The sequence below is a fragment of the Pteropus vampyrus genome, unplaced genomic scaffold (genome assembly GCF_000151845.1).
Source record: "Pteropus vampyrus isolate Shadow unplaced genomic scaffold, Pvam_2.0 Scaffold86, whole genome shotgun sequence".
Lineage (NCBI taxonomy): Eukaryota > Metazoa > Chordata > Mammalia > Chiroptera > Pteropodidae > Pteropus > Pteropus vampyrus.
This window is the reverse complement of record NW_011888867.1, coordinates 1,332,343-1,348,910: the sequence shown is the minus strand read 5'-3', so window position 1 is coordinate 1,348,910 and position 16,568 is coordinate 1,332,343. Positions and strand designations below refer to the sequence as shown.

The window sequence follows — 16,568 nt, the reverse complement described above, 5'->3', positions numbered from 1 at the left end:
ACTTATACTCTTTGCTCATTTTTAAATTGCATTACATCTTGTTCATTGTTGTAAGAGTTCCTTATGAAATATATAATTTGCAAATATTTTCTCCCCATTTTCTATGGGTTTATATCAATTTTTGATATTTGTCTTTGGATAGAATAACACCATTCACTTAATTTATCATTGTCATGCTAACAGTTTTAATTTTTGTTTGTTAAAACTGAAGTTTTTCTTTGGTTTTAACATTTTTAATGTTGTAATGAGACATATGACATATGACAAATATTGGCATCTTATTTGATTATGTCCAGATTGCAAGAATTTTGCAATCTTAAGTATATGATTTTGCCTTTTAACATACTATAGTTATTTCCAGTCACTGGTATAAGAAATAAAATAAAGATCCGATACAGAAGGGGAACTAGTCTTTTTGTCTAAATATAAGATCAAGTGAGTTGATTCATAAGTTAGTAATTCCTTTATAAAAATTTTTTGCTATAAAAAGTTAATATGATATAGATATTACTGCATTATTCCAGATAGTTTGGTGGTTGTAATGGATATATTTATAACCCAGCTACATGAGTTCAAAAGAGAAATGATTTTGAATCTTTTTATAATATACAAAACAAACAAAAACATTTGTTTTCTCTACTATTGTAGGCAGGGCAACCAAGCTTTAATATTTATTTCTTAGGCCTTTTTATTTCTTATGGCATGTTCATTTGCTCTTTGCTTTCTGTCTATCCATACTTATTGATCATTTGCTTTTTAATAAGGAATAGGTTGGCTATTGATGGGATGGAAGAGAAGAAAAGTGAGCAATACATGAAAGCATCGGTAGTTTTATAAAATATGTACTCTTTGGAAAGTGATATATTGGGTTTTAGATGAATGGATGTCTAGGTTAATTGCCTGCCTCTTCTAATACTGATATTTATAATCCAAAAACTCTACCTGGAATAGCAGGACATTGAAACTTCAGAAGAGATCTCTTTACCTGGAAATAGAGCAGTAATGTTAGTAATCAGCTGTGATCTTTTAACTCTAGGAGTTAATTGGGCAGAGGAGGAGTAAATGCAGAATTTGAATGTATTATCCCATCAGTGGAGTGGTAGACCTACTGTCATGTTTCAAGAATGACTTGGGGAACGTTTTCTGTAGTGGTGGGAGGACTTGGGTGCCAACGAAGTATGTGGCTGTTGTTTATTATTGCTTATTAGTATAGTCAGTTGCAAAAGCTAGGATTAAAATTAATGATTGCATTTGTTTTTGATAACTCAGCTAATAATGGTTGAATGTAGTGCTTTCTGGAAAGGAGAGATTTTGAGAAAATTCACTGGGTTTTAGCATACTTATGGTCTTTAGCTTTACTTTGGAGTGATTTCTATGAGTTATGTTTAAAATAGGAATCTTTTCAACTATCAGGAAATTAAAAATTGTAAATAAAGTTTATGAGAGTAGGGATCTTTGTTTTGCTTTCCTATGTGCATCACATGTCTAGAACAATGCCTGTTAAAAAATAATGAATAATTGAGTCTCTAATAATAAGTCATTTTTTTCTACTCTCATGCTTTTCCTCCACTATATCACATTGTTCTCAAACGTAAAATCTGAGACCATTAACACATTGAAATTGCATTCTTCAGGGAACTTCTAAGGACAGTCAGTGCTTATTGCACAAATTATGAAATGCGGAAAAGCGCTCAAACATTTCAGCAAACCTGGCATTATTTGGGGTAATTTAAATTTTTTCTCTTAAATATTTAGAAGAATACAGTGTACGTTGATCAATTTAATATTTTTTGATGGTAATTTTTGACCAAACAAACCAATTTAGTTTTTTTTTTAATTGTGTTTTTGAAGATAGACCTTTAAGGTTTTTATATTACTGTGGCTTGTAGCTAGCAATCACGCACAATTTTTTAGCTTTATGTTCTTTTTTCTTTTTTAACTTTTAAAAAATTACAAATGAGTTAACTTATTACCACAACCAGTGACCATGTAATTTTAGAAACTGATATTTTGTACACATCACTGGAGAATATTCCACAGAGTCTCTGAAAACCTCTAACTTGATGTTGTTAAAAAAGGAACTATCTAATTATGATTTGATTATTTTTGCTTTTTTTCTTATGAAAAGTCAGGTAACTTTCATTTCAAATACATGAATACTGTAGGAAATTTGCTATTTTGGAAAGAGTAGACAAAATCAGGACATTACATTTACCAGCTTAGTTTCCATGGATATGAAGAATTAGGCGGCTTTTTAATTTGGGAGTTTCCAGTCTTCTCAGTTTAGAAGAGCAATGTAGATTTGTAATACCTGATCAGATTTTCCTTTGTCAAATTTGGAGACGAATTTGTGTTTTGTTTCCAAAGTGTATTCTCCTTATATAAAAATGATAAGGACAGTGAGCCCACCCTTGTGAGGAAGGAGCCTGCTTGACTTTGTTCTGCATGCATAATCGATGCATTGAGTGTCGGCCCTCTTTCAGTATTGCATTTAGCTCTTTGTTATTCAGGATTTAGACTTAAACATATGTTTTCCCGTATTATTATTGGGCTAACTTTTTTTTTTTTTTAATGGAGATGTGGCCTCTGCTTTCCTTTTTTTCTTTCTTTTTTTAATAGAAAACCCTATGCAGCCTTGGTTTAAGTGCTCAGCTTTGTATGTATGTGGTAAAATGTATATACTATAAAATTTTAACCACTTTTAAATCTATAACTCAGAGGTATTAAGTATATCCACAGTGTTATATAACCATCACCACTATTTATTTCTAGAATGTTTTTCGTCCCATAAAGAAACTCTGTACCCATTAAGCAATAACTCCCCATGTCTCCCTTCCCCAGCCCCTGGAACCTCTGTTCTATCTTCTGTCTCTATGAATTTGCCTATTCTAGATAACTATTATAAGTGGAATCATTCACAGTTTGTCCTTTTGTGTCTGGCTTTTTAAAATTTAGTATGATGTTTTCAAGGTTTATCCATGTTGTAGCGTATATCAAAACTTCATTTCTTGTTATATCTTAATATTCCATTGTATGTTTATACCACACTTTGTTTATCCTTTCGTCTATTGATGGATGCTTGATGGTGATCTTTTGGCATTTATGAATAATGCTGCAGTGAACATCGGTGTTTTACACATGTCTGTTTGAGCCTCAGTTTTCAATTCTTTGGGATATATGCCTACATAGTGGAGTTGGTGGGTTATATGGTAATTCTGTGCTTAACTTTTTGAGAATATGCCAAATATTTCTATAGCAGCTATACCATTTTACAGACCCACCAGCCATGTACAAGGTCTCTAATTTCTCCACATCCCTGCCAACACTTGTCCTTTTCTTTCTCCCCCCCGCCGCCCCGTTTAAATTCTAGCCATCCATGTGAGTGTGAAATGGTTTTGATTTGCATTTCTCTAACCGACTAATGATTTTTGAGCATCTTTTCCTGTGCTTTATCTGACATCTGTATATCTTCTTTGGTGAATTGTTTTGCCCGTTAAAAAAAAAGAAAGGTTGAATTGTAAGGTTTCTTGTATTCTAGATAAAAGTCCTTTGTCAAATACATTGAAAGGTATTTTTTAATGTTTGTGTGGAAAGAACTATTTCAATTTCTGTCATTTTTTTTTTCCAAATTAAAAAGATTCTTTTATCAGGTCATTGACCCCAAATAATTTTGTTACTTCTAGTTTAGCTGCCTTTTGAAACTGGATTTTTTATGATTGTGTTTTATCCCATGAGAGGTTACTTAAACTGTCCCAGAGGATATAAAAAGAAAAGTTCTGCTTTCTGATAATGTTGTCAGCTTCTTCAGGGGAAGTGTACAGTTATGATCTTGGATTGTCAGCAAATAAGAGTGCTATATTTAAAAGTGCTGTGCCCGCCTTTCAGAAAGGACAATTTGCAAGTACATAAAATATAATTAACTCTTAAGGAAATTTGTAGAATTTTCATGAATTTTTCGATTCTGAATAATCATATTTCTTACTTAACACATACACTTCAAAATATAAAAGGTGCCCTAAAATTTTTCTTTATAGGCATAGTAAACATTTGTGGAATAAAAATTAGAATATATGGTTTATTAAAATATATTCTTAGATTTATTAATCTATATGAAAAACAACTTTAATTATACTTAAATTATAAATGTTAACAGTTTTTTAACTTTCTGGAAAAGAAAGCTAAATAGCAAAAATTTACATTAAAAGAATTAGACTGTCACTTGCAAATGGACACAAAAAACATTTGGTTTTATTTTGCCTTCACGTATTTGAAACCATTCATTTTTTTAAAAAATAAGATCATTTTCACTTAATGAATTAAAATGAAATTTGTAAAATAGCTACTTTTAGTTACAGTTTTTACTTTAATTAAAACAATCTTTTAAGATTTTTAAGTTATCTTGATCAATCTTGGGTTCAGTATCTTTTTTTAAATTTAAAAATTCCTAAAAACTTCCGAGAGATTGATTTCAGCTAAGTGTTCTAGAAAGGTAAAAGATAATTTAGTAAATATTATATTTAAGAAATGAGAGTAATAAAATAATGTCGTTAAAACATTTGTAAATATTTACCCCAAGAAAGAAAAATATGAATGTAAAAGCCATTTAAGTGTCACTTTAAACCCTTCCCCCATATATACATAAATTATCTAAAAATAACCAGATTTTCAAAAACTACTTTTGGAAAATTATTGCTGTACAACAATAACGTTGACTTTATTTTTTCCAGATATGGCCGCGTGGAAAGTGTCAAAATTCTCCCTAAGAGGGGATCTGAAGGAGGAGTGGCTGCCTTTGTGGATTTTGTGGACATCAAAAGTGCACAGAAAGCTCACAACTCAGTCAACAAAATGGGAGATAGAGACCTACGCACGGATTATAATGAACCAGGCACCATTCCGAGTGCTGCTCGGGGATTGGATGATACAGTTTCCATAACATCTCGTAGTAGAGAGGTTTCTGGGTTCAGAGGAGGTGGTGGAGGGCCTGCTTATGGCCCCCCACCATCACTTCATGCACGAGAAGGACGTTATGAGCGGAGACTTGATGGGTAAGTTCCAAGGTTTCTGTAGGCAGGTATTTTGTATTTGATATGGTGAGAAACAGAAACTCGTATTTAGGGGCCCCAGATGGATTTAAAATTTTGGGCATTCTCAATGTTTCCTATTTTGGGTTGGAAACGGAAGTGATTTCTATCCCAGTGGCTGTTATCTTATGGAATCGTAGAGGATATTTCCTGCAGCTGGTTGGATACCTACTCCTGAGATACAAAGTGGTGGAAGATTTTGTATGGCAGCATCATTTTTGGAGTTACCTGTCTTCTAGAATTAATTATTTCTTCTCTTGGATAATGTTAAGGCCTTCCTTGGATATATCCCTTATACCTGATGGAGCTATTTGGCTACAGATTTTGTGGTTGTACTATGTGGAATATTTCTGGAATATTAGAGCCTACAGATTCTTTTAGAAGTTAATATCTGCTTCTCAATTTTCACAACATAAAGTGTACAAATGAATTGGATTGTCACACAAAAACCTAGCAGACCATAATGATTCAACCGCGTGGATTCTACAAACAATACTTTAACCTGGAAATATGTTCTTGGCCGAAGAAGAATGAAGGCAATGTTTGATTTTTCCATTTTGGATCTACACAGTTTTCATGTTGGAATTATACTCCTTAATGGAATGGGGAAAATTTGAGATGATGGACGTTCCTAAATCCTGGAATATAGCCATTCTTTTCTAATTGCTGGAATGTATGGGATGTCATACAGTCAAGATTCCATTAGCCCAGGGGAAGAGGATTACTCTCTCTTTTCTTAAGCAAGTTGCTGTCCAATTTAAGATACTTTAGCTTTGAACAGATGGTAACGATCAGTTGTGGATACAGCATTCAAAATTGACTGCTGGATGGCTACAAAGGCGAACTGTTGGCGAGCAACTGTGCCTTCCCTCATTTGGTGGAATCGTAGAGGATATTTCCTCTTCTGTCAGCTGCCTGATTCATACTTAGGGCTGGAAATTTTTATGAATGTGGATCAATTTATATTTGTCTACTATCTCAAGAAAGAAGTCTGGGGGTTTGAGAGTTACAGTTTGTCTGGGACTACTTGCTTCCAGTGGAATTATTTTATCTGGTCACTAAGATTTTTTTTTCCTTGTGGTTCATCTAAGTATCATTTGACACCCTTGCCCATTAAAGAAGGTGGATTACCCCCATAAGAGGGGCCAAAATTGGGGAAGTTATGTTCACAATTCTCTCCCTAGATTTAATTGGGATTATAGGTCGTGTTTCCACACTTGGAAAAGGTTGGTATGTCCTGACCTGTGTATATTAGATCCTCTCCTAACCCAAGTCAAACTCTCTTTTTCCCACTAACTCTAGAAGTATTTAGTACTAATAGATGAATCAAAGAATAGATATTAGATTTCAGCTCTGCTAGCTCTTGTGCCTGCCTTTCTGTATCTTCCTAATAGATAAGAACTTTGCAAATTTATAAAATATCTGCCTGCTGGAGCAGTAATTCTCTTAGAACTATTGCTTATTGCTTCTGTTTTATCATTAATAACAGCCTTCACTGATTAACATTTGATAGGGTGCTAATTGAATTATTTATGAAATTTTAAGTCTCAAAGGAAACCCTCTTGTTTGTTAGATATTGAAATATCTATTAAAATTCCAGAAATGTAGTGAATAAAAAAAGATAAAGTCATTTAATACATTTAAGTAGGAAAGATATTATTGTTGAATTTTTTGCCATACCAGTTGCTTTTCAAAATGGCTACAAAAAGCAAAAATAACCTATGAAGTTATGTGTGCTACTAAGTGAAATGGTGGGTGAAAATGAAGATTATTAGAGAGATTTGGAATCTAGGCATGTATGGCGAACATAGTATTAATTGTAAGATTTTTGCCAGGTATTCCTCATTGCAGAGATTCTAATTCTTCTATGTCTTTCATGATTCCTTAATCTCTTTTGATAGAAGACAGATCCAAAGATAAGGTTGAGAAAAAACTCAACCTTAAGTTAAAATTCAAGTGAAATGGTCTTTATAGGAATTCAGGAAGTGAGTTCTGGTTTTTTACAGAAGTAGAGAATTTAAAATTTCTTTATAAGGTTAGACTTAGTTTTAAATACTAAAACATAGCATGTTTGTAATTGTACATGCAACAGTTTTTGTACTCTTAGGTTGACAGATATTCACATCCTGTGGAAAAATTATTTTAAGTTAAACCATATAGCGAATAGCAACCTTAGAGAATCTTACAGTTCCCAAAGTTGCCTAATTTTATTATCGACAACTTTAGTTTAGCTAAAACCTAAGATAACATATTTCCTGTAACCATTAAGTGAATACATTAACAAATTGAATAATGGAATAGGCGTTTAAAAAATTATGTGGAACTTTGATAGCACAGGAGATAAAAAATTATGTGGAACTTTGATAGCACAGGCGTTTAAAAAATTATGTGGAACTTTGATAGCACAGGAGATAAAAAATACCTTTATCCTTTAATTAGTTAAATTTACCATAGAATAGCATGCGACAATCCACTATTTTGATATCCTAAGTGTTTTTTTTTGGTTTGTTTTTCTTTTTAAGATTCCACTTTTATTAAATGTGATTGTTTGGGCACAACAATTTATGTAAGATAGTAATTTTTATAATTACCCAAGAAGTTGCAAGTTAATGAGAAAAAAATTACACTTAAAATTTTTTTCTGGACTTCTTTGAAAATGCCCTCGTACAGCTGGGATGTGCATCATAATAGGGCTTTCATGTCTGTTAAAATATATCAAGGAAGTTTTGCCTTAAAGAAATTTGCAAATTAAATAAAAGTTTACTGTATTTTTTATTGAGATAGATATAGAACACTTTGATATTAAAATGACAGTCTCTTCTTGTTCCATTAAACTTAAAATGAAAAGGAGATGGCATATGTATATTTCTGGATATAAGCCAGAATATTCCTAAATAAAAGAGTGACTCAACTGACTTGCAGAACACGAGTCATGAAAGCCTGATATACAGTTAAAACAATGATTGCTCAGCTGTGAAAATAAGTTTTAGAATTAAGTAAAATATTAAGCTTGTTAGTGTTCGCTTATTAAGTAGATTAATGTTGTTTATAAAATGACCAATTGCAACAACAAAGACAATGCTGAAGTGAATGTTTGCATGACTTGCTTTTAGTTTTGCTTTCCTCTTTCTGATTGATTAAATATTTTTCCCCCCTCCTAAATGCAGGGCTTCAGATAACAGGGAGCGTGCTTATGAACATAGTGCCTATGGACACCATGAACGGGGGACGGGAGGATTTGATCGGACAAGACATTACGATCAGGATTACTATAGAGATCCTCGCGAGCGGACTTTACAACACGGGCTCTATTATACTTCTCGGAGTCGAAGTCCAAACCGTTTTGATGTTCATGACCCCCGATACGAACCTAGGGCTCGGGAGCAGTTTACACTGCCCAGTGTGGTACACAGGGATATCTACAGGGATGATATTACCCGGGAGGTACGAGGCAGAAGGCCAGAGCGGAATTACCAGCACAGCAGGAGTCGGTCACCACATTCATCCCAGTCTAGAAATCAGTCTCCTCAGAGGCTGGCTAGCCAAGCGTCTAGACCCACAAGGTCCCCTAGCGGCAGCGGCTCTAGGAGTAGATCCTCCAGTAGTGATTCAATCAGCAGCAGCAGTAGTACCAGCAGTGACAGGTAGGTTAACAGACTTTTGTTGTAACAGATGAACTGTTGAATAAATTTTCACAAATTCTCGACGATAAGTGCTAATGATTTTTAGTATAGTAATGTTTGTAAAAGAGAGTAATCTTAGATTAAGTATACGATGAGTGAAGAAACTTCGGTTAGTGTGTAGTTATTGAATAAAGCATTCTGTCAAGTACCCAAAGCTAAGTAATGATTTGCAAATACTGTTTCATCCTCAAGATGCTCAATATTAAAATTACCAAAAAGAAAGAAAAGTGGTAACTTTAGCTACGTGAAGCAAGATCTTGTGCCACTGAAAATGTGGTATTTGAAGTTTTTAATTTCTTAGGTGTATAATACTTATTTCTAATTTCTGGTTGCAAATTTGTGAAAACTGGTTAAAGATGTATTTGTGAAATGTATTTTTGAAACATTTATTATGAATGACTAAGTCAACGTACAGACATATTTTAACATCAAGATGGTAGCCAATTTATAAACTCAAGTAGGATAGCGTTCTTCAAATGCAAGTTGTAATTTATTCACTGGGCTGAGTAAGTTAATTTCATTAGTTGGGAATTTTTTTTACAAAGAAATTTTACTCTCAAAATGAAAATAATAAAGGTAATCTTAACAAGAAACAGCTTAGAAGTTAGGTATGTGGCTTTTGAAATCATAAATCTAGGTAGACAGTGTAATTTACTACTTTTGTAATCTTGGACAAGTTACTTAAACTCTAGATCTCAGCTTCCTCATCTTTCATAAGAACTGTGCTTTATAAAGTTACTGTGAAGATCAAAATGAAAAAAATGTAAAGTGCTTAGCTTGATACCCACATATGTTAAATAAAATCTGCCTTTAATAATTGCTAGCTATTATTATTACTACTTCAAATGTTGATAGTCTGAGCATTTCCCATTTCCCATTGTTATTCAGCCTGCTAATCCTAGATATCCCAGTATTAAATGTAGGTGGTGTATATTTTAAATTTATATGATACAAAGTCTTTGACCTGATTAAAATACCAGATTAATTACTTTTGTGTAGTATTGCCTGCTTAGAATTAATTTTAGAAAAGTAAATGATCACATAATTTATGAGTGGCTCCTTTTAGGCCTCCTAAATTTTCTAATTTGAAACAATAAATGGAAACATTTTATATATGTCTCTAGATATAAGTCAAACATTTTGGAAGATGTAGTACTTAGTTTAGGAAATCAGGAAAGTTAAGTTCTGGCTTTAGCTTTGCAGCTTGGTGACATGGATGAAAATGCTTAACTTTTCTTGATTTCGTTTGGTATATTGTTGAACTAAATGAGTGACGATTCATTTGAACTTTATAAACTGATTATAAAATCTCGTCATGTCCCACTTTCTCCTGCATAGAAATGTCTAAGATGCTCAAGTTTTAGTCATTTTCCCCAAACCCACCTTATTAAAGGGATGCCAGTGCATTCTGTTGGATCAAAAACCTTATTGAGAAGCCAGCTGATTCCGGTGTTGAAGTTAGAAGAGAAGCACGATATAAGTCCTTCAGGGTATTTGGTGGGAGTTACAGTGATTTGGGATCTGGCCCTTAGCTTCAAAAGCCCAAAAGCTTGAACTGACAAATTTGACATGCCCTGTTTACATAATCAAAAGAAACAGTTGTGTGCTTCTGCATATTTACAGTCAGAAAGGTAACTGACACAAAGGCAGAGAGAGGCAGGATGAGCTTATTAGAAAATCTACACGGAGACTAAATTACAATTGTAGAGGATATTTCCTTCTTTGTCAGTTCCCTGACTCATACTTAGGACTGGAAATTTTTATGACATAGGGCGATGAAGGATATTTCGTACTTTAGCAAGAAGAAGAGTTTTAGGCTAGACAGAGAACATTGTGGGTAGAAGAACAACTTGAAGAGATACAAGTGGGTGGAAGAATGTTTTGAGAACAGCAGGTAATTTAGAATGACTTAACCACACTAATGCTTTTGAGTTTTATTCTTAATGCAGAGATGAGCTGTTGAAGGATTTTGAGAAAGAGAAGTAGCTTGTTGAGATGTGTTTTTAGAAAAGGCATCTGGTGACTCAGAATAGGAAAAGACAGAGATTCTGGTTAGGAGGCTATTTCAGTAGCTTGGAGATGGAAAACTTGGACGGTGAGAGCGCCTCAGAGACAAGTGGGAGAGACATTGTATTAAGAATCAGGTTATGTTCTTTTATTGAAAACAGAATGAACTTTAATGATGGGCCTTTCAGTACTGTCCTGTAACAACAGGACAGGTCTTTGTGCATACTGCAGAGCCTAGTATATTGCCTTTCTCAGAGTACGTGTTCAACAAACAATTGAAATACTGAGATAGAATTCTTAGTTAAGAAAGGATAAAGCAAAATCGATGTAAATAGCTAAAAGATTTGGTCATTATATTGTGATTGAAGCAAGTGCACAGAAATAAAATCCTTTGGTGTTCAGAGCATATCCATTATCCCGGGATTCAGCCTCCTTTTATCAGGTGTCTTCTTTTCCTCTATAATTATATTAATTTCAAAGTATAATTTTGAGATGTTATGTAGATTTAGAATGTTAAGTATCCTTTTGGAAGAAACGAGGTTTTTTTTGTGCTATTTAAGGCTTAATGTTTGTGAAACTGACATTTCAAGTCCTTTAAATATGTTTAAAGTTAACACCTTATAGTAGACAAAATATAGCTTGGTTTTAGCTATAGAAACAAGTTTCTATTCTGTCTGCATGACTGACTGGGAAATTAATCACCCTCCATCCCCCTTCATTGTTACAGCTTTGGTGAATAGAATCCTAGCAGTGCATTTCAATCGAGTAAAACATGGAATTGATGGCAGTCTAGTTGTAAAGTCCTTATAAACGATACACCTACTGTTTCTACAAAACTATTCACAGTATTTAAATGACGAGAACTGGAGCTTAACGGTATAAACTTTCCTGTGTGCAGCTCTGTGCATATGTCTCTCTGTGTTGGTCATTTAGGGAGTCACTTTTACTTTCAGCAGAAGAATATAAATACCTAAATTTTACAAAAGTATTCATTTTCAAAGTTCTTGATTGAAGTTTAATGTATTTCTGTAGTTTTCTACAACTGGATTTTTTTTCTTTATCATGTTGTAAGAATTTTTTTTAATGCAGGCCAAAGGAATTGAAGAATTTATTGAAGTTAAATTAGCTCATAAATTTTCCTAGTATCGTAAAGTCGTTTTGACTGAGCTTTGTTTCTCAGTTTTTTTACTTTGATCACAGCCAGAGATGAATTGGGCTGTTTCAGGGTCCCTGAACTTGGATGGGGAAAAAAATTACATCTTTTCCCTAAGCTGTAACACATTAATCATTGCCTGTTCCCATTATGGAAGCAGGCAACATAAAGCAGTAGTATTAATAGTATGAGTTACTTTGTAACCAATATATAAATCCACTGATAATTTATTATATTGTTGTTGTAGATATCTCAAGATTGAGATTATAGTCATTATTACGGGGAAATAGTTATTAAACTCAGTGTTAGGTATTGTTTAATGTTAATAAAGATGTATTTACTACATCACAAAAATTTAAACATTTTAATAATCGTGTCAGTATAATTGATTTCCTTTTTATTCTTATTTATTTTATGTTATGCATTTAGAAACATTATTCTGAAAAGTTGTCCATATACTTCACTAGATTGCTGAAAAGAGTTCCTAGCACCTTTGTAATTAGAGCTAGCTCTTGATTTCACACTCTGTAAAGGTTTACTGAATGATTTGTGGAGGGGAGGGGATGGATGAAAGGGTAATGAGGAGGGGTTGAGATTTGGATAATACAAAACCTTTTCTTGTTCCATCTCCTCCCCTTCAATAGGCTACTTGCCTAAATCTCTTTTTAAGTGAAAGTTAACTTTTGAGTTTACATTCAGACATACATTTATTTAATAAATACTGCTATATTTGTGCACCAAATTTATGGAATAAGATAAATTGTTTGGAGCTCCAAGAATAGAACCAGTTTGGATTAAACATTGACTGTGGCTTATCCAAAACAGAAGATCTACGTATGTGTAAGAGTTCCTATGTAATTAATCTGGGTATCTATAGCTCAGTGCGTCTTTCTAGCTTTACCAAAGGCAGTCTCATATTCTGCCCCCATAAAAATTTTTTTGGCTTCTGGTTAGCCTTTTTCTTTTTGTTCCTTTGAACCCTGTTGCTTTGTCTGAAGAATGTGTCAACTACAGACTTTTATTCTTTCTAATCATAGAAATAGGCATTTATATGGAAACTTAAAAGGAAAACAGTAAGCAAAAATAACTACATGAAAATAACTGTAGTAGGTGGCATCTCATTGTCTCTTGTCTCTGGCTTTCAGTAAGCTATGTGGCTTTAAATTGTGCTTAGTTAACTGTTTGAAGAAATCTGAATTTTAGAGCAACCTTTCTTAGATTTAAAAAATGGAATAAGTTGCTTTAAATAATGTATTTGATGAAATTTTAGCATAAAGTTGTAAGCATGAAAGTCCCCAATCTAATAAGCATTTTTTCCTATAAAGACCAATTCTGCTAATCATTTTGTGAACAGTCTAGATATTATAGATTATAATTTCCTAGAGTGAGAATTTTATTTAAATGTCCTTTTGTCTGATTTGATGGGAAGTTTAGCACTTCCTTTATTTTAGTTATGAGAGATAATTTCCTTTCAAGTTCATGCAGAAAAACTTTCAGAATTGCTGTCATCTTGCAGCCTTGTAAAAGAATATTGGACAAGGCTGAAAAGGCAAGGGGAGAAACCATTGGGAATGGTGACATTGCATGTGTCAAAGTGATAGTGACAGTGTACCTTTCATTTCTCTTATTTTATAAGTATGCTTATTTAGAATGTTGGTTCGGGGAGGGAATGCTCATTTCATTACTTGGCTATTCAGTTTGCTATGATAATATATTAAGTGCTGGAAACTATCAGATATGACAGCAGTTTTAGTATATATGAAGTAAGAGTCAGGTTTTTAAAATGTTAAAGGAATTAATAATTAGTGATTTGAGGAGTGACTGTTACAATGTATAATCATGAAAACACATTTGTCTGAGTTTATCAGAAGTGATCTATAATGTATAGGCAGATAATTTCTGGATTCATTTGGAGATAAATTTTGTTGCACTGTGCTCTTATTCTCAGATATATTTTGCGGGACCAAAATAGTTTGTATTCACTGACAAAAGTCACTGCTACTAAAAGTAATGCCTTTTAATTGCAGAAAAAGTGATAGCAATGAAATTAAACTATATTTAGGAAATTGGTGATTAGAAACCATGATTTTTTTTCTCCCTGGCTCTTCTGTTTGTACCTGCATAAGATTGAAGTGAGAGTAGAAATTAAGTTGGTTTCATTGCATAATACCAACCTTTCTCCTCTTCACTACTCTGTTTATACTTATCAGTTTGAGAAGAATCACTTAAATTGAAATGAGATTTTTTTGTTTCATGTAGAGAAGATACCTGTGCCCAGAGACCATTGAACCAAAAGTTATGCTAATTAAAATGCAAAAATCAGTGATTAGATATTTATTGATTTTCAGTATAATAAGTGAAGTCTCTGTTTTGGGAGCATTCAGAGGATGTTCAAGGAGGAACAGTAAAGTTTTATGTAAGACTTTAAGAAGCCAAAGTCAAGGATAATAAATATTCTTAGAAAGGATGTTAAAATAATTTTGCCTCTTATTTTCATTTGTATTCTTACTTAAACCTAAGTAAGATACCATATATTGCTTTAAATAGCAGATTTATTTCTGGATTTCACCATTCTTTTCCTGTTTTGTTATTTTGTCCTTATGCCTCAGTTTTACTTTTTTAGGTAGTTGAAATTATTTGAGATTTCAAAAGATAGACTGTCTTGCTGAAAATTAGTGTTATGAATAAAATATATGCATTGTTCTGGACCTTTCCAACTATTATGTGAAATTTTTATCTCGAAATTTGTAACTCTCATTTGTGATGGAGTGGTTTTGTTGATTGTATTCTCCCTCCTTGAAATATTGGTATCTAAGCTCTTTAAAAAGTTACCTGTTTGGAGGGAGGAAGGGTTGATGGAAAAAAGAACAACAGGCATATTAGTGTATCTGCAATCTTAGAGTAAACTATTAGATTTAAAATGCACATTGAGTCTTGCCTCTTTTTGAGTAGCTGCCTTATTAAATACCTATTACTTTCCAAAAGAATAAGCATTTGCTCATTTCTTCCTTTACTGTAGTTTTTTTGGGACTACATAGCAGCATAGAATAAATGTTTAGCAGTGTGTGCTTTGGAGATACACGCACACACATTTTAATTTTATTTTATTAGTACTATTTTTTCCATACCTATCAGTGGCAGGCAAAATGCAGAGATCCCTCGAAGAGCCCACATTTTTGAAACATTCCTTTCTAGACTGCCGTATAGTTTATTACTGAGCAATAAGCTATGTACAACCTTCTGTCTTTTGGGATCATATTAGCCAGTCAAGCCTTTTTTTGTTTTAAATGTGAGAAATAGGAGTGTTTACTTTTCAATTGCTCTGGTGGGCTTAACTTCTTTTATGGAGATCTATAAATAGATCCGTTTCTGGTTTTCCTTTTTTGTCAAGAACAGCATTTCAGTAAGGCTTTGTAGAGGCGTAGGTGTTGTCAGCGTTAGGGTTCTATATGGAATAGACAGTTTTGGAAACAAGTGCTAGGCTCACCCATATTTGCTCTGTGTTAGGAACCTTGCTTTCATTTAAGATCCTCTGCTACTAGGGAAATGACAACTAGGTAGACTTAACTTTGAGAGCAAATGAGGAGAGTTCATTGTGTGCTGCCTGGACAGCCAGTATGTCTAAATATTGTGAGGAAAGCTAGGAGGAACTGCTTGTTTGTGACTCAAACCAGCCTAATCTGGAATCATCCAGTTTGAGTTGGCTGCTTGCCACCTCCCAAAGGCTTCCTTATTTTGCCAGAGTTTCTGCCCGGCTTCCAGCTCAGGAGGTGGGGCATAGTGAAGGGACCAGGCAAGCTTCTGCACTGTAACTGGGCACAAGCTGCAGGGAGGAGCAGCTGGAAGTGGCTGCTAGTTAACCCTGGTTTGTTCCTAGGAAGGAGGCATTTCATACATAGTAAGGAGCTGAGGGCTATAAGCTGGTGTGAACTCTACTGTTGCCAGTCATCTTTCTGTTATTACCCCCTTGCTTTAACTGTAACTTTCTTCTGCCCTTTAGAAGCTAAGGCTTGAAAAACAGCTTTTGCCACATCACTGCTTGGGTACGTCACAACATGATCTGCTTTGGTGGTGATGAATTACCACAATTTTATTTTATTAGTTAATTACCAAAGTTCCCCCAAGAACTAGAGTCTGTTTGAAGTAACAAACTGTCCTGTACCCCCTTTCATTATTTCTACTTGGATTGTGCTGGGGTATATTTTGGTTTGATTGATATGTGGAAGGAATGAAAATAGGTTTCGGGTAAACTTGTGAACTGGTATCTTGTGAATTTTAATTTAATCTTTATGTAACTTTAAAATGTTGCTTTAAAAATTAGCAAAAAATTCAGATTTAAGTCCTAAATAACACATTTTAAAATTAAAAATGCTGTGCCAAATTGTATTTGTTTGCCTTGGAAGCAAACTCTTATGTAATTAAGCTTCAATTACAAATTTTTAGTGTCACTTAGTTTGTGCATAAAGAGCCTCCTCAGTTTGCCTCTTTCGAGAAATAGAGGAGTTAACTAATGAAACATGCCTAATTCCTGATCAGAGAACACTCAGAAGTCACTAAGAAATTCTGAAGAGAACATTTAAGAAATAAAAGAGAACATTTATTTTTGTCTTTCTGGATGCCAGGGTTATATAGAAAATGTAA

The 16,568-nt window shown here is 33.6% G+C and overlaps 1 protein-coding gene across 1 annotated transcript in view; it reads left to right on the top strand.

Moving 5' to 3' along the window:
* The first annotated feature begins 4,727 nt into the window (after positions 1 to 4,727).
* Positions 4,728 to 16,568, top strand: part of SPEN (spen family transcriptional repressor) — a 49,740-nt gene continuing 37,899 nt past the window's right edge. The window contains exons 1-2 of the mRNA XM_023532649.1: positions 4,728 to 5,048; positions 8,252 to 8,728. Of these exons, the coding sequence (XP_023388417.1) occupies positions 4,849 to 5,048; positions 8,252 to 8,728 (677 nt within the window). The 5' untranslated portion in view covers positions 4,728 to 4,848. The remainder of the gene's footprint in view (positions 5,049 to 8,251; positions 8,729 to 16,568) is intronic.